At 41.5% G+C, this 26,324-nt stretch overlaps 4 protein-coding genes across 5 annotated transcripts; all 4 read left to right on the forward strand.

Annotated features, from left to right (window-relative positions):
• Positions 1-2,754: 2,754 nt before the first annotated feature.
• Positions 2,755-6,602, forward strand: spcs2 (signal peptidase complex subunit 2). The gene is made up of 5 exons (XM_083886251.1): positions 2,755-2,827; positions 3,686-3,769; positions 3,956-4,115; positions 4,228-4,363; positions 5,504-6,602. The coding sequence occupies exons 1-5, from the start codon at positions 2,786-2,788 to the stop codon at positions 5,688-5,690; spliced, it is 609 nt and encodes a 202-aa protein (XP_083742377.1). The 5' UTR covers positions 2,755-2,785; the 3' UTR covers positions 5,691-6,602.
• Positions 6,603-8,072: 1,470 nt separating this feature from the next.
• Positions 8,073-16,909, forward strand: abcg1 (ATP-binding cassette, sub-family G (WHITE), member 1; the record flags this gene model as incomplete). Of its 2 annotated transcripts, none has more annotated exons than XM_083886246.1 (15): positions 8,073-8,135; positions 8,400-8,646; positions 12,171-12,288; positions 12,437-12,569; positions 12,981-13,031; positions 13,123-13,268; positions 14,017-14,140; positions 14,233-14,347; positions 14,438-14,583; positions 14,699-14,800; positions 14,889-15,057; positions 15,187-15,287; positions 15,703-15,861; positions 15,958-16,076; positions 16,681-16,909. In XM_083886246.1, 15 exons carry the CDS (start codon positions 8,073-8,075, stop codon positions 16,907-16,909), a joined length of 2,022 nt encoding a protein of 673 aa, XP_083742372.1. The 2 variants fall into 2 exon arrangements, with proteins under 2 accessions (XP_083742372.1, XP_083742373.1); XM_083886247.1 differs by having other exon boundaries at positions 14,702-14,800.
• Positions 16,910-21,604: 4,695 nt separating this feature from the next.
• LOC310925125 (olfactory receptor 11A1-like) lies at positions 21,605-24,560 on the forward strand (the record flags this gene model as incomplete). The annotated part of the gene is made up of 2 exons (XM_083886995.1): positions 21,605-22,523; positions 24,454-24,560. The coding sequence occupies 2 exons, from the start codon at positions 21,605-21,607 to the stop codon at positions 24,558-24,560; spliced, it is 1,026 nt and encodes a 341-aa protein (XP_083743121.1).
• Positions 24,561-25,043: 483 nt separating this feature from the next.
• LOC310925126 (olfactory receptor 11A1-like) lies at positions 25,044-26,009 on the forward strand (the record flags this gene model as incomplete). Its single annotated transcript, XM_083886996.1, has 1 exon — positions 25,044-26,009. One exon carries the CDS (start codon positions 25,044-25,046, stop codon positions 26,007-26,009), a length of 966 nt encoding a protein of 321 aa, XP_083743122.1.
• Between the last annotated feature and the right edge of the window lie 315 nt (positions 26,010-26,324).

Consider the following 26,324-nt stretch of genomic DNA (forward strand, 5'->3'; position numbering starts at 1 on the left):
GATGGCTTTGAGTGGATCAATGTATGGTTTTATCACAGTATGATAAAAATCACTCACAATAAGTGAACTGTGAGAAAGTATTGTTAATATTTCATGTAAGACTAAATTAATCGCTACATTCGTAATTAATTGGTTTGTGTATTGTTTTTAAATAATTTAAAATAAGTGTTTCCATCTTTTTAAACGAGAATACTATCTGGTGTCATTCATTATACATTTGGCTTGTTATATTCTGAGAACGATTTACATATTATTAATCGATTGTGAAAATAATTGTTAGTTGCAGCCCTACTCCCCACAGGCGGCCATGTTTTCACTTAGAGGAAACATCTGTGTCTCAAGTTGGTTCCCAGTAGGGCTGCTACAGTTAGTTGATTACTAAATCATTTGCCAGCTATTCTAATTATCAATTAATCAGTTTGAGTATACATATATATATATATATATATACATACATATATATATATACATACATACATATATATATATATATATATATGTATATACATATATATACATATATATATATATATATATATATATATATATATATATATATATATATATATATAGTTATTAAAACTAGTGCTCTGATCTTTTATCTTACGAAATGTGAACATTTTCTGGTTTCTTTGCTCTACACAACAACAAGAAAAATCATTGAAACTGAAAGATTTTGGTTTGTGGATAAAACAATTGAAAACATCCATCATTTTGCAGTTTGGGGAAACACTGATCAATATCAATTTCTAATTGATTAATTGAGACAATAATTCACAGATTCATCAGTTCACTGTTTGGTGCAGACCTCATTTTATGTCCGTGACTTCAGAATCGGAGTGTTTTATTTTGAAACGCTACAAGGGAGAGCCTGTATCTTTCCAGTCATTCCAGTACCTCATGATTATTAATGAACTCACTTAAGAACTACTTTGTAACCTGTTAGTTATATTCGTTCTTTTTCAGCCGTATTCCATATGCTTTCAGAATATGAGCGCTAATATTTCTGAGTTTCTGTATTCGTGTTCTCTGAAAAACTCACAGAAATGATCCGAATGAAGGTACAGAGCGATAGAAACGGTATTTGACTGTATAAAATGTTCTTTGTGTAGTAAGCTTCTGCAGGATCTGGCCCAAAGTACAAGATGAGACAAAAGCCAGACAATGTACTTTTTTGTTAGTGCATCTAATTTCTGCTGGTAATAATAATAAGAATACCAATGCACAATTGTCCTTTAAAAGTATTTTGATAAACGCCTTATTTATGTAGAATGTTATTGATCGAGACCGGGTATTTATAAAGACAGAATAAAACTGTCACACTAAAAACAGGTATACATTTTGAAAATATATATATATGCTGCACACCTTTGTAATTTATGTAATTTGCATACAAACAGAAAAGTTAAGCAATCAATCAGTTTTCTTTTCACAAGCTTCATGCAAAACATGAACTATAAAAGAGCTATATGTATAATATGAGATCTTAAACTGTCTCTAAAACTCTTAAACCTCCTGAACTTCCTTTTCCAGGACAAAACGGCTGCATTCTCTAGATGAAGCCGTACGACTGTCTCCACAGTTTCAGCGCCTAGAAGTGGATTCCTTCACAATTCCGGACAATTCGTGCTTCCCCACACTTTGCACATCACATACAGGGCATTATTATTATTTCCATATGCCCATACCTTTGGTGTGTAAAGCATTGTTGATACTCCCTGACTCAGAATACCAAGCATTCTATGTGCACTGCATGGGGCATTTAGGATTTTCCACTTCGCTGGCCTTGAACATTTTCCTCTCCAGTGCATTTTCACCTATAATATTATCTTAAATTTCACTCCACTTCCACTCCCTTGGCCATTTTTATTATTTTGGGGGATTAGCCAGCATTCTGAAAATAATAGGAAAACCACACAATGGGACACCAAGAGACAATTAAATGCTTTATTTTCATGTGGAGCACTGTAACAGTACATGCAATTCATTTTGAGATCCACCCTAACAACTGGTTTATACTCTGCTTGATCTTATAGGAATAATGTTATGAACTTATTTGACCGACAAAACATAACTAACTGAGAATCAACTTTCATCAATACCCAGTTCCACCCAAAACATCACTTCAAAAATAATTCATGAAACCTACTCTTCCCCCGAAAAATGTATAAGCTTTTGGCTTTGAGGTAAATGAGTGTATTTTTTTTGTAAAAGCGATATTGAAACAACAAAATGTATTTGTTTGATGCTCTCATACTCAATTGTTCTGGAAACACTTTATGGAATGGTTAAATCGAAAATACAGGGTTGTTACCAGTATGAATGATAATTATATCATTTTTAATAGAGAACACGATATTGAACCGAATGATCAATGTTTTGCGCATTTCAGTCAAAATTTATAAAGAACTTTTAAAATGGGATCCAACTCTATAGAAAATCCCTAAAATGAATGAAATCAAAATGTGCCAAAGAAGACATTTATACATTAAACATTTTTTAAGTTTATTTTATTTTTTGTTGCAGTGTTGTATGTATTCTTTGCTTATCTCGAAATGTTCAAATGTCTCACTGCGTTGTCAACGATTGGTTTAAATATATTAATTAATAAATTAATAAATTCAAATGTAAATCCTTTCCTGTGAAGCGTCAGGGGGCGCGCACGCTGCTTCCTCGGCCACGCGGACGCCGCCGACGTAAGACGTGGCTTGACGTTTGAAAATCTCGCTGAGGGCCAATCGCGTACGTCCAGGTCACAGGTGCAGTGTTTTGTGCGGAGAAGAAGATGGCTGCTTCAAGGAACGGCAAAAACGGTCTGCTGGAAAAAGTAAGATTATTACGCTACACACGTTTGAGCCGTAGTCCGACGAACGTTCGCACTGTTATGTTTTAACGCCTCCTAACACAGCGTTCAAGCAGTACGCAGCGCGCTGTCTGTTTTCAGTGCAGGCGCTATTTGCCAGCTAAGCTAATAATGCTAGCGGCTTCAGGAAATGTGTTGTGTATAAAGAGAGAATACACTGAGCTGAAGCTTGTAGCGGATTCTGTTTGATTCAGTCATGGTGTCAATTGGTTTTTTTCCACTTTCACTGTCTCTGTTGCATCAAACTCCATTCAGAAAATAAGCGAATTAGGCGAAACTCAACCAAATAGACAGGACTTTGATGTCACAGCATCAGTTCATATATTCGGTGACGTGTCAACCGTAAAAAAAACTTGATTTAATGTTCTGAACTGAATTCTTTTTCATGTCTGGGAAGGTTTCATGTTGAATGCATTGACCCGGATGTATCTGAGTAGTAGCCATGATAAGAGTTGGTCAAATTCTCTGTAGCATATGGCACACGTGGACCATAAACAATGATGCACAGCAGAAATCTACAAAGCGACAATTTGGAACGACAGAGGGCTGAAACCACAATGTCTGTACTGTACTGTGTGTGTGTGTGTGTGTGTGAATAACTGAATGAAGTATGTGTGAATAACTGACAACCTAAATATAATAACATTCCCCTAAACCTTCAGATCCCATGTTCACATTGTGTAACTCATTAAACAACATCATTTGTATACTTAGCAAATGTGTAACAAAATGGCACCTTTGATTCTATTGTAGAAAAATGAATTGAGATATTAGTGACAATTTTAAAGTTAGTCATTTACTTTGGTTCTATTTGTTTTCCAGTGGAGGATTGACGAGAAGCCAGTGAAGATCGATAAATGGGATGGAGCTGCAGTTAAGAACTCTCTGGACGATGCAGCAAAAAAGGTTTTTATTCAAAAAAAAAAAACATTTAAATGTAGTTTTGGTATTTATTTGATTAATATTTTGCATCACAATATCTGAATTGTTTTCTTCTTTTTGATTGTTTGGCCCATAATGAAACCGATACGGAGGTCATTATGATTGTGGAATTGACTCTGACACTGTTTGCGTGCTGTGTACCTGTTGCAGGTGCTGCTGGAGAAGTTCGGCTATGTGGAGAACTTCTGGCTTGTGGATGGGCGTCTGATGATCTGCACCGTGTCATGTCTTTTTGCCATGTTGGCGCTGGTCTGGGACTTTATGCACCCTTTCCCTGAGTCCAGACCGGTCCTCGCTTGCTGTGTTATCTCATATCCTACTGCGCCTGGATGATATAATTGATGTTTGTTTACAGGAAGTGGCAAGTATTTGCTTGTTGTTTTGAAGTGAGCTTGTTATCTTCTTAACTTTCGCGTCGATCACTTACTTCATCATGATGGGTGTTCTGACCCTCTACACGTCCTACAAAGAGAAGAACATCTTCCTGGTGGCGCTGCAGAAGGATCCAGCGGGGATGGATCCTGACCATTTGTGGACGCTCTCCTCCTCCCTGAAGCGGTCAGTTCCCTGTCTCTGCTCTGCCCGACCCCATCCCCTCGTTCTGATTTTACCCTCATCATTTGATCTGCTCCACATGTTCAGCCACATGTTTGTAACAGGGATGTCCTGTCACAAGAACAAGTCATAGTTTATGTTAATGAACTGAGAGTTTCAGGGTTTGAGTCAAATGATCTGAAAATGAACATAAGACTTGGTCACAGCTGACTGTGCTCTTTGTGCAGAACTGTTGAGAACTTATCTGAGACACGGAGGTTAGCTCTCTTTTAGCCACTTAAAGGTCCCATATTATGCAAAATCAACTTTTTAATCATTTTAATCCTTATATTTTGCACTGGTAGTCTGCAAAGTGTGAAACAAGATGACTCACTCATGTTTTTGTAGTACAAATGTACAAATAGTACATGCGTTTGAAGTACAGGAGATAAAACACACAATGTGGACTTCCACGCTCACTGGACGTCACAAGACGCTAAATTCCAGGGAACTAGTTTAATTTGGGGCCCACGGAAGAAGACCCGGGTTCCTGCGTTCGAGCCCCGTTTGGAACAACTTCAGAACAAGGGTCTTTCTGCAGGAGTTTGCATGTTCTCCCCGTGTGTGCGTGGGTTTTCTCCGGGTTCTCCGGCTTCCTCCCACAGTCCAAAAACATGCGATATGGGGATTAGGTGAATTGGCCACTCAAAATTGACCGTAGGTGTGAGTGTGTGAGTGAATGGTTGTTTCTATATGTGGCCCTGTGATGGTCCAGGGTGGACTCCGCCTATCGCCCAATGTCAGCTGAGATAGGCACAGCACCCCCCGCGACCCTCTGGTGGAGGATAAAGCGGTAGATAATGGATGGATGGATAGTTTAATTTGGAGAAATAGGATATAGTATGGGACCTTTAACAAAAGGGTCACTGAAAACAATCTATTGACTCTTAAGTTTACCATATCTTGTTCAAAATATGTTCACTACTTTATCTCCTCATTAGATAGATCCAATGCTCAGTGTGGTCAGCTCAGATACTTGGTATGATTAGACTCTGATTAGAAATCACCTGTAATGATCTGTGTCCTTTTGAAAGAAACCCCATCATTATACTAGCAATATTTTTGTGAGTAACCGGGTCCCTCCTTTCTGACATCTGTTCACAGGTTTGACGACCAGTACTCGCTCAGAGTTTCCTTCACTGATGGAAAGTCCCGATCCTCGAGGGAGGCGGAGTTTACGCGCTCTGTGTCTGCTTTCTATGATGAGAACGGAACACTGGTGATGGACCTGTATGAAAAATGTGTTTCCAAACTGCATGACACACTGGCATCCGACAAGAAGATGAAATAATGCGGCGCTGGCAACGTTTTGTCTGTGATGGTGGGTGAAGTTTTGATGTCGGCCACACGCGGGTATGATGTCACCATGTGGTCATTTGTGACATTTATAACGCTGTTGCTTACTGTCCTGACTAGGGCTGGCACCAACTATTATTTTCATAACGATTAATCTGACGATTGGTTTTTTTGGTCCGTTGAATTTTAAAAAATATTGATCAGTATTTTCCCAAGCCTTAAAATTAGTTCTCAAATGTCTTTGTTTTGTCCTCAAACCCTAAATTAATGTGTTTTAATGATTTCTTTGTTATATGAAGCAAAGAAACCGAAAAATATTCACATTTAACAAGCTGCCCTAGTCCTGATAATTCCTGCAAATTGGATTCATGAGTAACAAATTAAATTTACTGTAATTATTGACACGCAGACATTCAAACGTGCGCACACACACGCGCTGTCTGCAGATTGATTGTCACTTGTTTTTCTTTGAGGAAAATTCTGACTGATTTTCGACTTTCCATCACTTTTCCTTTTTCCTCAGCTGAGGAAGCTATTGTTTTCTTTGTGGTCAAACCACTGCCATCACAGTGAAGCATTCACTTCACTCCATCCTCATTGACTCCTTCAACACAGTGCTGACTCCAGCTAGTAAATAAATCCTTTTTTTTTAACTCAGTAGACCAATCACAATGCGGGAGACTTGGAGGGCGACCGGATGGAAAGAATGTGATTATGACGGTTTGATTTGTTGGTTTTTCTCTTCAACACCTTGGTCCTCGTCACAGATGGCGCGTGTTGACGACTCGCGACACGTAGTGGACTGAATGTTGACCAGACTTTTATACAGAATGTTCGTGTGTAAACATTGTGATGATATTAAAGATGGGCACTGTTACGCAAGTGTGTTGCATTGTTGTTGTTTTTGATGTAGCACTGCAGTATAGCCTGCAGAGGGAGCTGCTTACATAGGAGTCGGAGTTCAGACTGGTGAAGGAACCTCAATCAAGTTCGGTAAATACTGCAGTTCTTGATCACTAAAGAGCTGAAACTTGCTATTTGATCACTTTTTGAAGTAATCCTTTTGTCTTGAAATATTCACTTCTTTACAGGACTTTTTAAAAGTAAACAAGTGTTTAAAGAAAAGAAGAGATGTTTGCCTCTTTTGTTCACTAATAGGTGATTATTAAAATGATGTGCAATGTTGTTTACAGCAACATCTGCAGACATGTTTAAATGAGATGTGGTTCATAAAGATAAGCAACAAATACATTGATTAAAACAGTCCCTGTGATCTTTATGGTGACTTAAATAATTGGTTGTATAGTATATCATTAATGAATGCAAATTTCCTTCACCAAAGAGGAAATGTTTTTGTTCACCTTTGTTTTCTCTGTAAGTGTGATATTGTTGTTGTGGTTCGGATAGTTGAAACAAAATAGGGCGATGTAGTGACACTGGGGAAAGGTGAGTGGCATTGGTGAAGGTTTGTGCTTTCTGGGTACTGTTTGTATTTGCTTGCTTAAAGGGACACTGTGTAGTATTTATGGGTTTATATAACCCAAAATCCACTTTTTTATACATATTATGTGCTCCTGCGTTGTCTAGTCGCTGTATAATAGTTTTTGTTTCATTTTCGTAGTGTTTCAAAAAGTCATGTAAAATAACATGGTCGCGGGCCGCGGTTGCATAGCCACTGTTAGCAGCGAGACGCCATGTTTCTACCGGAGCCTGTAAGGACAAACGCGAGAGAACAAATCACGCGTCTCTTTACTTGTAGCAGAAGTCCCGCCTCCTCTCTCTCCGCTTCGTCTGCTACGGCCGCGGTAGCTCGCCCTCTCCCTCGCCTCACGAACCTCATCTGCAGACGACGAGGGCGACATTTGACCAGCTGCGGATACCGTAGCGCTCAGGGAAGGGAGGGGGTGAGCAGAGGAGCAGTTCTTTGTTGTAAATTTCAGCCTCTCCTCTAGATGGCACTATAAACTACATACTTCACCTTTAAATATTCTTATTTATAGTTTGTATTTGTTTAAACACTGTATTACACTGTATACTTAGTCTTAGTGTATATTTTTCTGTTTATACTGTCTCATTTTCACATAGTTTGATATATTTCTTGTTTTTATTTGTTTATGTCATTCTATTTGTTTGTGTTTATGAACTATGCTAGTCAAATCAGTTGCATATGCCGATTAGGGATTATGTAAATAAGGAGTTCTTGATTCTAGAATTATCATGACCCATACTGAGACATGTCCTGTCCCAAGTCTCTTTACCCACAGGTTAACTGCAGAGGGTGTGATTTGTCTCAGGAGAGGTGTGGCCAGCAGCAGACACAGGAATGCGTCATGAGGCTGATCAGATGTAAGTGAGAGAGGCTCAGTGTCCCAATGCCATGGCCTGTCTGATGGCCGCTTGGTCTGTCCACAACCCGAGCATCACCAATGCCATCATCATGGTGAGTTCAGAGGCGACACGTTATCCTGAGGGGACACAGACTGAGAGGACGTACTGAGGGCAGACACTGGGGACACATCATACTGAGGGGACACAGACTGAAGACACACTGAGGGGGACACATTTGTAAATCACATGTTGAGGGGACAGATACAAAGGACTGACTGCTGAACTATACTAGACCTTGAAGACCATCACATTGATGACACTTGAGGACAAATTGATTGGTGGTGACCTCACACCACTATCCTTATCTGACCTTCAGAACACTAACGGGCCTCCTGATCTGATGCTGGATGCGCAGTCGGTGTGTGTTTATATGGACGAGGTGGTCAACAGGGGGGTGGCTGGCAGTCAGCAGATACCGGTGCCTCAGGGACACCTGAAGAAGGTGGACAACAACCTGATGGAGGCCCAGAGGTTCTCCTCATTACCGCGAAGACCGGCGGTCAACATCGAGTTCAATGATCTGTCGTACTCTGTTAAAGAGGGACCCTGGTGGAGGAAGAAAGGTACTACACCACCTACACATTCTCTACGGTAGAGTTAACGTCAAACACTCTGAAAACACTTGTTAACTGACCTCTAACGAATAACTCTGCGAAGGATTTGTGACTCTGGGCCTGTTCCCTGTCTCTCTATTTGTAACTGAACTGAGACCATTTGCATTGATTCAATATGTTAACTAATAGCTGCTAATGTTTCTAACTGTTGATATTACAACTTAGTTAGTTTGAGCTAATAACAGCCAATGACACTTCATATTAGCTATTCGCCAACATCTAGCACTGATAATAACAGCTAATATTGTATATGGCAGTTCTTATATGGCAACATATATTAGTTATAAGTCAATGAACATATAAATAGCAGCTAATAACAGTTAATAAGCTAATGTTATATACGGTACTTCTTACATAGCAACATATATTAGTTATAAGCCAATTAAAACCGTAAAAGCAGCTAATGACGGGTAATAACCGATATAAGCTAACATCTAGTAATGGTAACAACAGCTAATATTGTATATGGCAGTTCTCACATGGCAACATACATTAGTTATAAGTCAATGAACATATAAATAGCAGCTAATAACAGTTAATAAGCTAATGTTAGATACGGTACTTCTTACATAGCAACATGTATTAGTTATAAGCCAATTAAAACCGTAAAAGCAGCTAATAACAGGTAATAACGGCTATAAGCTAACATCTAGTACTGGTAACAATAGCTAAGCTAATATAATATTATAAATAACTGGCCATATAGCACCAAATATTAGTCAAACGCAGCTAATAACAGCTAACATGCTAGCAGTCAGTTTCAGCTGATATTTATTATTTATTTAGTTTTAATAATAACTACAAAAAAGAGGTACTTTTAAAAAGGTCAAAATAAAAAGAATGTTAGTTCAGTAGCCTAGAACAGTGACAGGGTTATGATGTTGAAATGACATCCCACAGATGTAAAAACCATAATTACTGTTGATGAACTGCTCCAGAATATTCTGCTAACTATATTCTGTTTAACAAATTATTTTTTCTTATTTTATTATAATCACTTTATGCACGATAAATGTTTATATGTGGCTCATGAAAGCAATTTGGCATCTTACCATTTGTGTTAAGTGAAACACAGTTATTAAACAGCAGCAGGTTATTATTATTATTATCACCGGCTGATTTGAGATCTGTGTGTGTGTGTGTGTATGTGTGTTAATCTGTTAATCTGTTCTCCTGTTGTAACGAGCTGCAGGCCAATTTAGAGGCAGCTCGCTCACATTCTCAACACATTGAGACGTTTAAATTTAAATTCGCCTTTTCTCTGAGTGAGACAGTTTGATGGTTCTCATGAAGACATAGATATTTTATTTTCTGTGGATGTAAAAACAGCAGCTTTTCGGGTGTTCTTTCTGGAGACTTTTGTGTTAGATTCAGTTTAAACGGTGCATGTGGACAGAGACGTACGTCTCCTGTTTCAGCTTCAGTACAAAAGACCATGGAAGAAAAGACCAAAGAAGAAAAAAAAAAGTGCGGGTGTGAAATCTGATCTAAGATCTGCTGCCACTAAAGACCCAGGCCTCGCCCAGAGAGCTGCCTGCTGTGGTCCACACATCCGTTTAAATGTTCAAGGCACATTATTTGTACTTTTCTGACAAACTATATAACAGTGTTTTTTTTGTTTGTTTTTTTAAACAGAATAAAAACGATAAAAACAACCCCATTGCCACACACAAAAAGAAGTGATTAAATGCAGTAATAAACAGGCAAATACATGGAATAATGGAAACGAGAAAAATTCCCTTGGCAAACAATTCTGCAGAGAAGACACTTGCAGTTTGAGAATCACATGACTCCATCTTTGTTTTGTTTGGACATCATTTGTGGACATGTGATTGTGCACGTGTGGACATGCAGATTTGTGAATGAGTGGACATGTGGAAGTGATGTATGCATGTGCATATGTGGATGTATTGATGTATGGACATTTGGATGGGTGGACATTTGGACATATAGACATAGTGTGGACATGTTGATGTGTGGACATGTGGATGTGTAAATGTGTTTGTATTTGGAGGTGGGAGCTTGATGTTTGAACATATGGATGGACGGACGTGGATGTATGGACATTTAGAAATATGAACACGAGGATGTGTGAATGGACACATGGATGCGTCAACACAATACGTGGACATGTGGCTGTATGGGCATTTGGATGTAAAGATGTGTGGACATAGGGATGTGTGGGTGTGTGGATGTGTGGATGTATGGACACGTGGGCATTTGGATGTAAAGGTGTGTGGATGTACGGACATTTGAACATGTGTCCATTTGTCCATTTAGACATGCTGTGTGGACATGTGTCCGCATGTGTCTGAATGTGGTGCGTGTGGTCATTTGGACATTATGGGCGTGTGGATGTGTAAATGTGTGGATGTCTTGTCTCGGGCCTGTTGTTGGAGCTTTGTCGTCTTAAGTCTTTAATGAGACGCTGTCATTAATCTGAACCTGATCAGGTTCTTTCTGAAGCACAAACATTTTGTTCTTGATGAGTTTTTAGTTTCACTGAGAAAAGTTCACACCTGCTCAGGCGTGAGGAAAACTCCTCCTCCTCCTCCTCTGCTGAGATCACAGAGAATTATGAAGTTATTACTCTATATAATGAAAATAACATGCAGGTTTCTGAATGTGTTACAAAGGTTACTGTAGATGATCTGCTGACCTCGTCACTGACCTCTGAATCTGCACATGTTTATATGTCTATGTTGTAGTATTTGCTCTCTATATAGTCAACGTAAACTGCTGTACAGAGTGTATTATTGCAGCAGAGGTTACTGTCAGTCAGAGGATTAAATCCAATCCAAGCTGATAAAATCTGATAATCTCATTAAAGAGCCTTTAACCTCTATCAGCAGATGAACACTGCAAGTTATTTTCATGCTGCTCCTCCTCTTTGATTTCCACTGCAACCCCATTTCTATAAATTGCACAGAGTACGTCCGTTATCTGAGTCCTCTTATGTTTTTTTTCATCAGGATCTTCGTTTTATTCCTGGGGAATTTCACACATTTGGTGAAAAATTGTCCATGATTTTCCAAAACTCTTCAAAAACATATGAAACCTGCTGAGTTGCTTATCTTTTTGATATGATTTTTGAAACATAGCAGCACAGTGTTTCTCTCTGTGTTCGGTACAAACAGTATGTGCTTGCATCACTGCTCCACGCTTCAAATTGTCAATTTGGTCCCTCCTGAAGGGGGCGCTCATAAGTGTGTGTGTGTGTGTGTGTGTGTGTGTGTGTGTGTGTGTGTGTGTGTGTGTGTGTGTGTGTGTGTGTGTGTGTGTGTGTGTGTGTGTGTGTGTGTGTGTGTGTGTGTGTGTGTGTGTGTGTGTGTGTGACATAAGTGAGAGTGAAACCAGACTCAGACAAAATCCTGTGGACTGTTCTGAAACCTGAATCTCTGAGCTGTGGATAAAGATTGTTGTTTATCAGAGAATCTGGGAACCTGCAGGCTCATTGTTTCTGTTATTCTCAGGTTACAAGACTCTGCTCACAGGGATTTCTGGGAAATTCACCTGTGGGGACCTGGTGGCCATCATGGGGCCTTCAGGAGCCGGGAAGTCCACGCTCATGAATATCCTGGCTGGATACAGGTGAGGTATCTATGTCTGTGTGAGTCATTGATTATGTTACTGTAGTCCAGGCTGAGTCCAGTTTCAGTCTGGTCCTGGTCCGGTATTAGTCTGGATTGGTTCTGGATTAGCCTAGCCCAGAACTGCCTGTGTTTCTGGTTCTGAACAGGCAGACGGGAATGAAGGGGGAAGTCCTGATCAACGGTCAACCCAGAGACCTGCGCTCCTTCCGGAAGGTTTCCTGTTACATCATGCAGCATGACATACTGCTGCCTCACCTTACCGTCCATGAGGCCATGATGGTATGAACTGCTGAATCTACACTCGTAGAAATAAGGGTTCCAAAAGGGTTCTTCTACAAGGGCTGAGGTTCTACCTGGAACCATTTGCTTCTGAAAAACCCTTTCCCGAAGAAAGGGGTTTTCAACGGTTCTTGGTAACACTAATGGTTCCAGTAAGAACCATTTTGATCCTGAGAACCCTTTAAAACCCCTTTCCTGGATAAAGGGTTTGAAAGGGGTTCTTGGTGGAACCCTCCGAAAGGATTCCAGGTGGAACCTTCATAGAAAGCCAAAAAGAGTACTCCTATGAGGACGAGCCAAAGAACCTTATATGGTTCTACTTAGCACTTTTATTTCTAAGAGTGTCTACACTCTGATCTCGGTCTGACCTGATCCTGATCTAGTCCAAACCTGGTCCTTTTGTCTCCGCAGGTGTCTGCTAACTTGAAGGTGCAGAAGAAGGTGGAGACTGGCAGATTGATGGTGAGCTCTGACACCGTACCCTACACTAGTTCCAGGTGCTGTTATTGAAGAGGTCAGATGTCAGCGGTCTCTGGTCTCTCTGTGGGTTCAGGTCCGGGAGATCCTGACGGCTTTGGGTTTGCTGGACTGTGCCGAAACGAGGACGTCTCACCTGTCGGGGGGTCAGAGGAAAAGACTGGCCATCGCTCTGGAGCTCGTCAATAATCCACCAGTCATGTTCTTCGATGAGCCGACAAGGTCAGACGTCGACTGACAGATTCAGTTTCGTCTGTTGAGATCACAGGTCACACACACACACACACCATTTTCAGACGTGAACTCGGGTGTAAAATTTAGGGCCTCACAGTGAGGTTGTGTGAAGTAGATTGCTGGTTTGACTGAAGGCCTTTCTGTGTGGAGTTTCTATGTTCCCCCACATGTGTGTATGGGTTTCCTCCCACACGTCCAAAAACATGCATATATTAATTAATAAATAGGTGAGAATGTGAATGGTTGCTTGTCTCTGCGATGGACTGACGACCTGTCCAGGGTGTGTCCTGTCTTTGGATTGGCTCCAGCTCCCGGAAACCCTCATGTGGAGGATAAAGCACGACAATGAATGAATGAATGAATGACATAGAATGTATTAGGTGAGCCTTTTGTTAAGTTAATAGAATGTTTTTTTCTCCCTGGTGCCCCCACTGGCAGCCATGCATTCACTGAGAGCAAGCCTCCCTTTGACAAACCAGATCATGCACAATAGTTTTGGTGTAGAGGAAAAAGCAATTCAAGCAACCATGACAAAGAAAGTCATAAAGACCTGAGACGTAAGAGATTAACCGCTGTGAACACGAACAAAGAACTGCAAACTGCAATATTATGTGACCCACTGAGTCAAAACCACATGGACATACTTCTATGTGTGGGATGTTTTGTATATTTATTATCACTGACATAACGCAGACATTTCCCATGTCTCTCTTTCTCTCTGTCCTCTTTGTCTCAGTGGCTTGGACAGCTCGTCCTGTTTCCAGGTTCTGTCTCAGCTCAAAGCTCTCGCTCAGGGAGGAAGAACCATCATCTGCACAATCCACCAGCCCAGCGCCAAACTGTTTGAGCTCTTCGACAAGGTGAGTGCAGCCTGCACGAACTCTTACCCGAGTCTGCACCGTGTCACTACACACTGCTCCACTGATCAGTTTGTTGTATCTCTATGTCCCAGCTCTATGTACTCAGCCAGGGTCAGTGTATCTACAGAGGGAAAGTCTCCGGCCTCGTGTCCTACCTCAAAGAACTCGGACTTAACTGTCCCACGTACCACAACCCTGCTGACTTCGGTAAAGACAAGACGGTCTTCCACGTTAACATCGCCTCTGTGATGCATTCACTGTCACCTGCTCACCCTACCGTTCTCCTCTGCCTTGCAGTGATGGAGGTGGCGTCCGGAGAGTACGGCGATCAGATGGTGCGAATGGTGAAGGCCGTTCATGACCGAAAGTGTGACATGGATCGTCAGACGGAGCTAAACGGAGACGCAAACCTGCACCCGTTTCTTTGGCAGAGTACGAAGGAGGTATAAAACATTCATAACCTCGTTTTATTTACCGTATTGGTAAATTGGCGTAACTGCTTTTACTTCGACCTTTCCTTTACCTTGTCGTGATACGTTTCCTCTCATGTTGCCTAAGGAGTCCTCGCCCTCTGAAGGTTGCCACAGCTTCTCGGCGACCTGCATGACCCATTTCTCCATCCTGTTCAGGAGAACCTTGCTGAGCATTCTTCGGGACTCGGTGAGAGGAGCACGTAGAGACACCCACTGGACAGTCATTGCCACTGCGCTGTAGCTTTGAATAAAGACTCTTCTCACTGATCAAGTAGGTGCTGACTCACCTGAGGATCGTGTCTCACATTGGGGTCGGCATTCTGATTGGTCTGTTGTACTTGGGCATTGGGAATGAGGCCAAGAAGGTTCTGAGCAACTCAGGCTTCCTCTTCTTCTCCATGTTGTTCCTAATGTTTGCCGCTCTGATGCCCACGGTGCTCACATGTGAGTCTAAGAACTTAGTCTAGAAACTGTTGACAGGTTGAGTTGTTGTATGAACTGTTGTAGGGTTGTTGTCTCGTGGTGTCATATACACCGTTGTTGTGTTGTGTGTCGTTGCTGTGTGTGTTTCAGTTCCCTTGGAAATGGGAGTTTTTCTGAGGGAACATCTGAACTACTGGTACAGTCTGAAGATATACTACCTTGCTAAAACCATGGCGGACGTACCTTTCCAGGTAACTGACATATTTAAAGATGAAATTGCAGAAGTCTGGACTTAAACTGGACTCTACTTCACTCTACTGGTTTCTTTTTGAGCTCTACTAAGGTCTACAAGACTAAACTCTTCAGTAGTCATCTGGACTCTAGGATTTCTATTGGACTGTACTTCACTCTACTGAGCTTTATTGACTCTTCTGAGTTCTTCTTACTCCTACTTCACTCTACTGATCTCTGTTGGACTCTACTGAGTTATATTACATTATACTCAACTCCTCTGAGATTTATTGACTTCTACTGGGTTCTCCTAAGACTCTATTAACCTTTCTGTTGAAATCTACTGGACTCTGTTGAACTCTATTGGACTCGACTGAGCTCTTGTGAACTTCACTGGATTATCGAGTAGTCTGCTGAACTTCTACTGTTTTACAGGTGATATTCCCGGTGGTGTACTGCAGCATTGTGTACTGGATGACAGCTCAGCCTCCCGATGCCAGCCGCTTCTTTCTCTTTTTGTCTCTGGGCATCCTGACATCCTTGGTAGCTCAGAGTCTGGGTCTGCTCATTGGAGCCGCCTCCACCTCGTTGCAGGTCAACCTCACCTTTGTCAGAGCTCGTGTGTGCCACCTGCAGACAGGTGTGGGTGTGTATTCACTGGCATCACTCGGGTGTGTTTGTCTCCTGCAGGTGGCGACGTTTGTCGGCCCCGTCACCGCGATACCGGTCCTGCTGTTCTCCGGCTTCTTTGTCAGTTTTGACACCATCCCCTGGTACCTGCAATGGATATCCTACATATCCTACGTCAGGTGGGGTCCTGTCTGATTACAATACTCCAAACTGTGAACCGTAGAAATGGATATTTTAATGTCATAGATGTGATACTGTTTAATGATGAATGACCAACACTGATACTGAAATAGAAGAAAAATAGACATAAGGTAAGGAAATATGAGTCTTATGAGCTATATGCAAATAAAGAAAGACGAACAATAACAAAAACAAGATGAACAACTACAGCTCCACTGACAGATAACTTAACATTTTTGTTTCCAGTACGTAGTGTTCACTCTTGATAAGACTTTGTTTTTGAAACTTGAAATAGGACTGCTTGTTTTGGACCGTTTCAGTAGGAGCATCGACACACTTCACACCCTAACCCACGGTCGATTTGAACACAAATTACTGCAGTGGCATCTCGTCAGAAGTGCTGAACTGAACTCCTGTTGTGTCTTCAGGGGCCGCCATATTGTCCTCACAAATGCTAACATTTATGTCCATCGGGACAAGCTAATCTTGAAATTAAATGCTACAAACTTAGGCTAGAGAGCCAGAGAGCAAATCCTATTCAACGTTACATTATCCATCTCGCTGTATCCATCTCACCATAGGTGACTGCTCTCTGTCTCTCAGGTTCGGCTTTGAGGGTGTCATCCTGTCCATCTACAGCCTGGATCGAGAGGATCTTCACTGTGACGAACACGACACGTGTCACTTCCAGAAGTCTGAGGCAATCCTTAAGGAGCTCGACATGCTGGACGCCAAACTCTACCTGGACTTCATTGTCCTCGCCATCTTCTTCTTCTCTCTGAGGCTCATTGCATACTTTGTCCTGCGGTACAAGATCAGCGCTGAGAGGTAGGCAAGGACCGGGACCACAGGACATCTGAGCGATTTGTCGACCGGTGATAGTGTTGCATGGAATCTGTCCACATGTGAACACTGAATCTACTTTGGCTTCAGAATGCAAAATGAGAATGTGAGGAGTAGGAGCAGTCTGACTGGTCATCAAGATCCCCAGGTTAAAGATTAGGTCCTGCATGACCAGGAGCTGGTCTCCAGAGTCCTGAAGGATAGGAAGACCGGAATGATCTTATGTCCAGATCTTGGTCAGACCCTGTTTCACATCAGAGACAATGTTGATGTTGGGGTCACTGTATCTCACCCTGTTTACTTTTTTTACTCTTGGATCAAATGACAAACCACTGTTTCTGTTGTGACCAGTGGCTTCACGAGGTCCTCCATTTTTTTTTTACCAGGTGATTTTGCTGAAAAGAGAACAGGACAGAGTCAGTTGATGCAATTTCCTGTTTAATACGCCAGGTGATGCACGGATCACCTGTTACGGTGCCTATCGAACGCCTCTCTGTGTCAGGAAGGCTGCAGGAGGTCAGATGAGGTCAAACCGAGAGTAAAATGCAACACTGACTTGTTTTCAGATTTTATATTTGGTTTTGTGAAAAGATGTTTGTTTTAAAATCACTCCTTGTCAATAAACACAATTCATTCAAATGGTGTGATTGTATGAGGTACTGATATAATCAGCACTCTGTGAAACCTGCAGAGACACTAAGAAATATAGAGGTTATTCAAAAATGATGTAACTTAAAGGTAGGGTTGGATATCCTGGAAAAAACTGTTTGAGTAGGCTACATTTTGAACTCAAAAGTCCCTTTCTTCAGACTGAAGCTCCGCCTCCAGAGCACAGGAACGCGCAACAAACACAGATTCACAAGCATTTCACAGCATCTGTAACTTTCGGAACTTTTTTGGATACTTGTTCAAACACAACGTGGCGTCCATTAGAAACAGAGCCACCATGTCATCACTTATGCACTTTGCCCTCTCTGCGCTTTCATTTGTGGCCACCGTTCAAACGCAACACCGATGTTCACTCTGGTCTTGGATCGCTCTGCATCAGCTTTTTTCTTGGCAGTGACCTTCCTAAAAAAAAACGTCTTTCGTTTGTGACCAAAACACCTGTTGTTGGCACCTTTTTCTGCCATAACGTTGCTGCAACTGTCTCGTGTCTTGTTGAATCTTTAGCAAGCTAGCTTAAAGGTGCCACATGTAAGAATGTGGCCAAAAACGGTTACTACATTCAAATTCAAAATACCGAGGTCTTTTAGGTTTTGTTTTCTGACGTGACTGGCAACCAGTGGTCGCTCGGCAGCTGAGACTCTACTGACTGCAATGATTGGTAGACGGCGGTAGGTGGCGCCACATTCCAAAACATGATTTCAAAACATAAACATTTAGCAGTTTGATTAATGCATCACAATCCGATTATCTCGTGCCGGCCGTTCAATATGATTGGATGGTGTTTTTACAGGCCTGTCTGTTCCACAGGTGAAAAATGATCCAGAAAAACGATATTCCACCCCACCATTTAAGAATATTTCCACTGCTCCATCTCATGGTTAGTCTTCAATCAACTCACTCTTTAGTCCTCATTTTGGCAGATTTTAAGAAGACAGTATAGGATCAAGTTTAAAATTGTACTTCTTGTTTAATTTGACATGTCTTGGACAAACACAATAATTCAAAAGTTTAATACAGCAGCAGTGTCCTTAGGAGGTTGGAGAAAGTTACATCTCTTCATTAAGGTGGACATCGTTAATGAGGTCCCTCAGGTCAAAGGTCATTTGAGTGTGTCAACATATTTGTCCCTGAGGCAATTTCACATTAGCCGCAGTTTCCCCTTCCTCCCTCAGAAACAACGTACTTAGTCCCTCTGGTCCTCTGAGGACAGGTATAATGATGTCCCCTCGGACCCCGTAGGACGGACAACAGCAGCACAACAACAACATGTTAATGGTCAGAACTGTAACTTCCGGCTGTCTCCTGTGGTTTGAGCCTCAAACACAACACCGCACTCACACTTGCTGTGTGTGTTTTTTTATCGTTACTGTTTTTGATGTTGTTTGTATGTGCTTTGTGTTGTTCGCGTGACCACAAAGTTCCCGTTGGGGACAATTAAGCAACTGTTACCTTTGTCTTACTTCAGTGAGTTTGTTAGTCTGCCGTTGTATGTGGCATGAACTTTTGTGCCCTGAAGTTTGGCCTCTGTACTGTTGTCAGTTTGCTTTTTTTTATATTTTGGTGCTTTCTTGATCTTGATTTAATAAAAAAAAGTGGTTCCCCCAGGCTAAAGCGTGATTTTAAAGCGATCGTTCAGGAACTGAAATATAGTCAGCGCATAGAACTAGCCGTAGCCATATCAAATAAATTCATAAGGATATGTAATACATACATCTATGGTTTAATCTCACCATTAGATCGCCTTTTCTCGCCTCAGCACTGCACGGTTACTTTGCATTTCACTAGCATAGTACCTGGTATCAGGTACTTTTTTTTTTATGGCGAGGTTCCAAGCGAGCTGAGGCGGTACTATGCGCGACGTCGCCGAACTGCCGGAACACTCATTGGCCCACGAGTGCCGTCACAGGAAGAGACGTCTGACACAAAAATCAAGCCGAACAATCCCGAACTGTGGATCAGTTCAAAAGACAACAATCCTAAAAATGTGTGTTAATTGCCAACAATTATCAGGGAAATGTCTAAAATCTCAATATTTAACAGAGGAGTCTGGCGTCAGGAGAGTGGCCTCACAAACCCTGTTCTAACCCAAACCCAAGAAAAACCCTCTTCAAGCAGGTGAAGATGAGGACCTTATAATCCCAGCTGTCTGGGACTCATTGATTGCCGTAGTTTCAGGAGCAGATATGGTATTCTGTCGTCCTCTGGTAAGGGACATACCTGGAAGTAGATCATTGAGTCAGTCATCGGGACAATGTGGTGGCAGTGAGGTAACCCAGGTTTTTATTGAAAACCTCCTTTAAAGGTACAATGTGTAGTATTTATGGGTTTATATGACCCAAAATCCACTTTTTTATACATATTATGTGCTCCTGCATTGTCTCGTCGCTGTGTTTCATTTTCGTAGTGTTTCAAAAAGTCATGTAAAATAACGTGGTCGCGGGCCGCGGTTGCATAGCCACTGTTAGCAGCGAGACGCCATGTTTCTACCGGAGCCTGTAAGGACAAACGCGAGAGAACAAATCACGCGTCTCTTTACTTGTAGCAGAAGTCCCGCCTCCTCTCTCTCCGCTTCGTCTGCTACGGCCGCGGTAGCTCGCCCTCTCCCTCACCTCACGAACCTCATCTGCTGACACGGAGAAAGACGACGAGGACGACATTTGACCAGCTGAGGATACCGTAGCGCTCAGGGAAGGGAGGGGGTGAGCAGAGGAGCAGTTCTTTGTTGTAAATTTCAGCCTCTCCTCTAGATGGCACTATAAACTGCTTTCTTCACCTTTAAATCCATTCATTCCTTGAGAAAGTCAGAGGTTACAGGCACAACAGTTAACAGGACAGTCTTCAAACAGACAGCATGCCAACGAGCGTTCCTTTCAAGAATTGTCCCTGAAGCCCGATCTATGTGAGCCTCCTCAAAGCCAAGGGTAACCCAATATAACAGGTTATTGTGTTGTGCGTTAATCAAGTGGAAAGAGAGAGTCACAGTGTGATTACCTGATACACTCGTTTATAGGGAAGCTGATCGATGTGTAGCCCTGCAGAAGAGGCATTCATCTAAAGTTGTTGCATGGATAGGCTGCTTCAGAGCCACTCGACCAAGACCCAAATGAGAGGTCAAGTAATCCTTGTGCAAAAACAGCTGAGCATGAATCAGGCTGCTAGGGTGTGAAATTCAATGGACTAATTGGACACTGACTTCCCTCTCTGGGTCAGATTGAACAGTCCTCGAGCAAACTCTCTTTCAGGAATGACGTGATCAAAAATCTTACGTTGCTCATCGTAGATTTTCTTGACAGATGAGGGCTCTGCGGTTCCCTCGTCTTTAGCTTAGAAACAGGAAGAGTGCAGTTCAAAGGGAGCACTGGAATAGTGTTGATGATGTTCTTGAACAGAACACATGCTTCTCTCATGGCGACCTGCCATGTCCTGCAGACCCCTGGTCTGTTTATTGCGGCGTTGAAGAGCGGTGGCATATACTCTCAGCTCATTCGAGAGAGAACTAAGATTATGCTGGAGAGTTTGGTGTAAAAACAAGACAATCTGGCAGTGAGAGGTGAAAGTGTGCTGATATACGCTATATGGACAAAAGTATCCGGGACGATTGACCATAACACCAACATGGACTGTAATGACGTATACACACTACTTTAATATGGAGCTTCCACTCTTTGAGAAGGCTTTCCACAAAAGTTTGAGTTGTGTTTCTATGAGCCGACACTGACGTTGGACGAGAAGGCGTGGCTCTGTTCCAGTTCATCCCAAAGGTGCACGATGGGGTTGAGGTTAAAAGGCACGAGGGCGGACAATCGGCAGCTCAGCTCATGTGTGTTTGTCAGTGAGTGTGGTTTGATCACTGGGTAAGTTCCTGTGACTGCTGGTTTTTTCACCCTCTTGTCTCTTGGTGCAGTGCTGAGGATGTTTTATGTAAAACGCCATAGTGTCTGTTGGCGAACATGAAGATTCTATTTTGTGGATGTGTTTTTATTAGTTTTGCCTGTTTTAGTAATTTACAGCAAAGATGAACTCAACATTCTCAACATTGTCGTACTTTATTCTTGGGGGTTATTTAAATGAAGGAAAGTTGACATATTTGTATTTCACCATCACAGTTTCACTGTACATCATGATTGTTTTTTCCAACATGTGTATGATTGTAGTTATCTGTATGAACAGAAGTCTACATGAACCTATGTACCTGTTTCTGTGCAGCCTGTTTGTAAATGAACTGTATGGCAGCACAGGATTGTTTCCATTACTGCTGATCCAGATTCTCTCTGACATTCACACTGTTTCTGCTTCTTTTTGTTTCCTGCAGATTTTCTGTATTTACACTTATGGAAGTGTTGAGTTTTGTAGCTTAGCTGTGATGTCGTATGACAGGTACCTCGCCATCTGCTGCCCTCTGCAGTATAACACACGTATGACGACTCACAGGGCCTTGGTCTACATTCTGATTGTGTGGATTTACTCTTTTGTGAAGTTTTTAGTCACGTTGTCTTTAAACCTGCGTCTGACGCTCTGTGGAAACATCATAGACAGTTTGTATTGTCATAACTACCTGGTTGTTAAGTTGGCGTGCTCTGACACCACCGTAAACAACATCTATGGAATATTTGGTATCATTATCACGGTTATAGTCCCTCTGGTTCCCATCTTCTTTTCCTATTCGAGGATTTTAAAAGTCTGTTTCTCTGGTTGTAGAAAGACGAGACAGAAAGCTCTGAGCACCTGTTCACCTCACCTGGCCTCACTGATCAACTTCTCCTTTGGTTGTATGTTTGAGATTGTTCAGAGTAGGTTTGATATGAGCGCTGTACCCAGACTTGTGCGTATCATGTTGTCTCTGTATTTCCTCATCATTCAGCCACTGCTGAATCCTGTAATGTTTGGATTACAAATGACCAAAATAAGAAATGCCTGTAAACACGTCCTCCACTGTAAGACATTGGCTGGTCACAGTGGGAATAGGGTATCTGACATTTAAATGTGTTTGAATGATATAATGTGGATTACATCACCTGTAACAAAGCAGTCAGTCAATTCCACATAGAGCTGAACAATTGTTTATTTATTATTATTTATACAAGTATTATCACAATGTCATTTTCTCCAATATTGGCAACAACATCAAATTGTTTTTTTTTCTGTGTAAAGGCATTTTACATTTAAATTTTTTTTCATTAAAAAAAAAAAAAAGAAATGTAATACAAAGGTTTTCATTTTGTCGTTAGTAAGTTTGATAAATGTTCGTTTTTTTTACTTTTAATTCATGATGTGACCAAAGAGAATGGTCTGCACACACATGCACATTTAAAAGTGAGTTAAACAGTGTTACTGCAGCACTTTTGCTGCTGTATGTAGACATGAAAGGTGGGCTGCAAGGGAACATGAAGAAAATTGGTCTTTATTGTGCTTGTCTTCATGTAAACCCCTCTGTATTGACATTGAAGCAGTACGTTGTTCGAAAACAGTGGCTCACCCAACCAACCACCTCTTCTCCCCATCATGAAAACCCTTTTTATAGATGGAATATTTCCTACATTTGAACAACTGAGAAATACATATACCTTGACACCATCCAATTTTTTTTAGATTTCTTTCGATTCATAATTTTACTTAAAAAACACAACCCCTTCCTTCCCCCATGGAATATGTCCTCTCCTTTGATCCATCAAGGAGAGGTGCAGTAGCCTTTAACCCTTTAAGGTTCTACTCAACCATTTGGTCGACCACACTTTAAAGTGATAGTTTGGAATTTTGGACATAAGACCTATTTTCCAACTCAGCCGGTGTGATGGAGACGTCTGGAGACGTTTTCAAGAAATTTAATTCAGTTCTTCTAGTTGCCGAGTTCGCTGATGCTATGGCTAGCGCAAGTCAATGATACAAGTTAGCGTGGCATTAAAAACACTCATACCGACTCCACAGTGCACCCGAGGCAAATCGATTGTAACGGCAGACTATCGATGTACATATCTGTGTTGATAGAATGTTTGAAATAAAACCAACCTTGCAATTTGAAGGATTTATGTCTCAGCGGCAGCAGCAGCGCGTCATACTTCTGGCAGCGACGGACTGATTCCGCTGCCGGAAGTATAGTGCTGAGAAAGTAGTCCCTCAAAAATTCATGCGATGCAAGATTAGATTTGTTTCAAATATTATTCTATCAACACAGATATGTACATCGATAGTCTGCCGTTACAATCGATTTGCCTCGGGTGCACTGTGGAGTCGCTATGAGTGTTTTTAATGCCATGCTAACTTGTATCATTGACTTGCGCTAGCCATAGCATCAGCGAACTCGGCAACTAGAAGAACTGAATGAAATTTCTTGAAAACGTCTCCAGACGTCTCCATCACACCGGCTGAGTCGGAAAATAGGTCTTATGTCCAAAATTCCGAACTATCACTTTAAGTCACTACATCTCATTGAAAAATGCATCAAACTGAACTCACTAACACTAAATTAATGTCACTTGTTCTGAATGTTGTACTTTATGAATTATGCAAACCAGGTTTATTATGAACAGACATCTCAACCGTTTGGTAGAGGCCTGTATCTAAAATACTATGGGTCTAATTTAAAATAAAATAAATATATATTGGGGGCAACCGTGAAGAAGAGGTTACACTCCTTCACTTTGAGTAAAGACTTTTTTCTCCACCCAGCGTAGGCAATCCTCCGGTTTCCCACTGAGAACTGTGGCGTCTGATTCAGATCATCCCCGCCACCTCACACTCACCTTGGAACTGATCCGTTGAGCACCGTAGACCCTTGACTGATGTTGCCATCATGATCACATCATCTGCAAAAATACAGCAATGCAATCCTCCTGTCATCCAAACTGCAACCCCTCCACACCACAGCCCTGGTGGAGGCCAACACCCACCGGAAGCAAGTCCGACTTACTGCCGACTATCTTGACACGGCTCACGCTTTGGGCATACAGAGATTGGATGGCCCTAAGAACTGAACCCCTAACCCTAACCCTAACCCTAACCCTAATCCTAATCCTAATCCTAACCCTAACCCCACAGAACATCTCTGGAGAAAAAAACCTGGCCTCAAGTCAATGACACAGTATTTTCATGCTTATTTAAACACAGTATTAGATGCACAGACATACTGTAGGTCAGGTCACATTACCAAGCTGATGATGATGATGATGATGATGATGATGATGATGATGTCAGAGAGGTCTCAGGTGGTGGTTGTGGTGTTAAAAGGCACGAGCAGTCGGCAGCTCAGCTCATTTGTGTTGGTGAGGGTTAGTGAGTGTGGTTTGATCACTGGGTAAGTTCCTGTGACTCCTGTTTTTTTAAATTTTTTTGTCTCTTGGTGCAGTGCTGAGGATGTGACACGTAAAACATTTTACGTGTCTGCTGGCGAACATGAAGATTCTATTTTGTGGATGTGTTTGCATTAGTTGTGCCTGTTTTAATAATTTACAGCAAAGATGAACTCAACATTCTCAACGTTGTCGTACTTTATTCTCGGGGGTTATTTAAATGAAGGAAAGTTGACATATTTGTATTTCACCATCACAGTTTCACTGTACATCATGATTGTTTTTTCCAACATGTGTATGATTGTAGTTATCTGTATGAACAGAAGTCTACATGAACCTATGTACCTGTTTCTGTGCAGCCTGTTTGTAAATGAACTGTATGGCAGCACAGGATTGTTTCCATTACTGCTGATCCAGATTCTCTCTGACATTCACACCGTTTCTGCTTCTTTTTGTTTCCTGCAGATTTACTGTATTTACACTTACGCTAATATAGAAATATGTACCTTGGCTGTGATGTCGTATGACAGGTACATTGCCATTTGTTGTCCTCTGCAGTATAACACACGTATGACGACTCGCAGAGCTTTTATCCTCATTGCTGTCGTATGGTTGTATTCGTCTGTGAAGTTTTTAGTCACGTTGTCTTTAAACCTGCGTCTGACACTGTGTGGAAATGTTATTGACAATGTGGTTTGCAGCAACTACCTGGTTGTTAAGTTGGCGTGCTCTACCACCAGAGTGAACAACATCTATGGAATATACGGTATCATTATCACAGTTATAGTCCCTCTGGTTCCTATCCTCTTCTCCTACATGAGCATTTTAAAAGTCTGTTTCTCTGGTTGTAGAAAGACGAGACAGAAAGCTCTGAGCACCTGTTCACCTCACCTGGCCTCACTGATCAACTTCTCCTTTGGTTGTATGTTTGAGATTGTTCAGAGTAGGTTTGATATGAGCGCTGTACCCAGACTTGTGCGTATCATGTTGTCTCTGTATTTCCTCATCATTCAGCCACTGCTGAATCCTGTAATGTTTGGATTACAAATGACCAAAATAAGAAATGCCTGTAAAAATTTCCTCCACTGTCAGACATTGGCTGGTCACAGTGGGAATAGGGTATCTGACATTTAAAAGTGTTTGAATTTTGTTTAATTCTTTCACTGAACTAAAATTAAGTGTACACCATGTGATCTCAGTAGAAATGTGTTTTTCTTGTGTTTGTTACAAACATCTGGGGCCGTATTAATCAAGCGTCTTAGAGTGCCATTTTACACTTAAGTCCTGAGAATTTGTGAAACGTAGTCCTACTCTCAAACTTAATAATAAAAGCTATTTATCAACTTTCTTAAGTCTGAGAATCACTCGTAATCTCCCAGATATTTAAGAGACCTCCAGAGGTGTCCTAAGTGGTTAGAGTTCGGTAAAGTTGGAAAGATATTCACAGAT

The sequence above is a fragment of the Microchirus variegatus genome, assembly GCF_963457635.1.
Source record: "Microchirus variegatus genome assembly, chromosome: 3".
NCBI lineage: Eukaryota > Metazoa > Chordata > Actinopteri > Pleuronectiformes > Soleidae > Microchirus > Microchirus variegatus.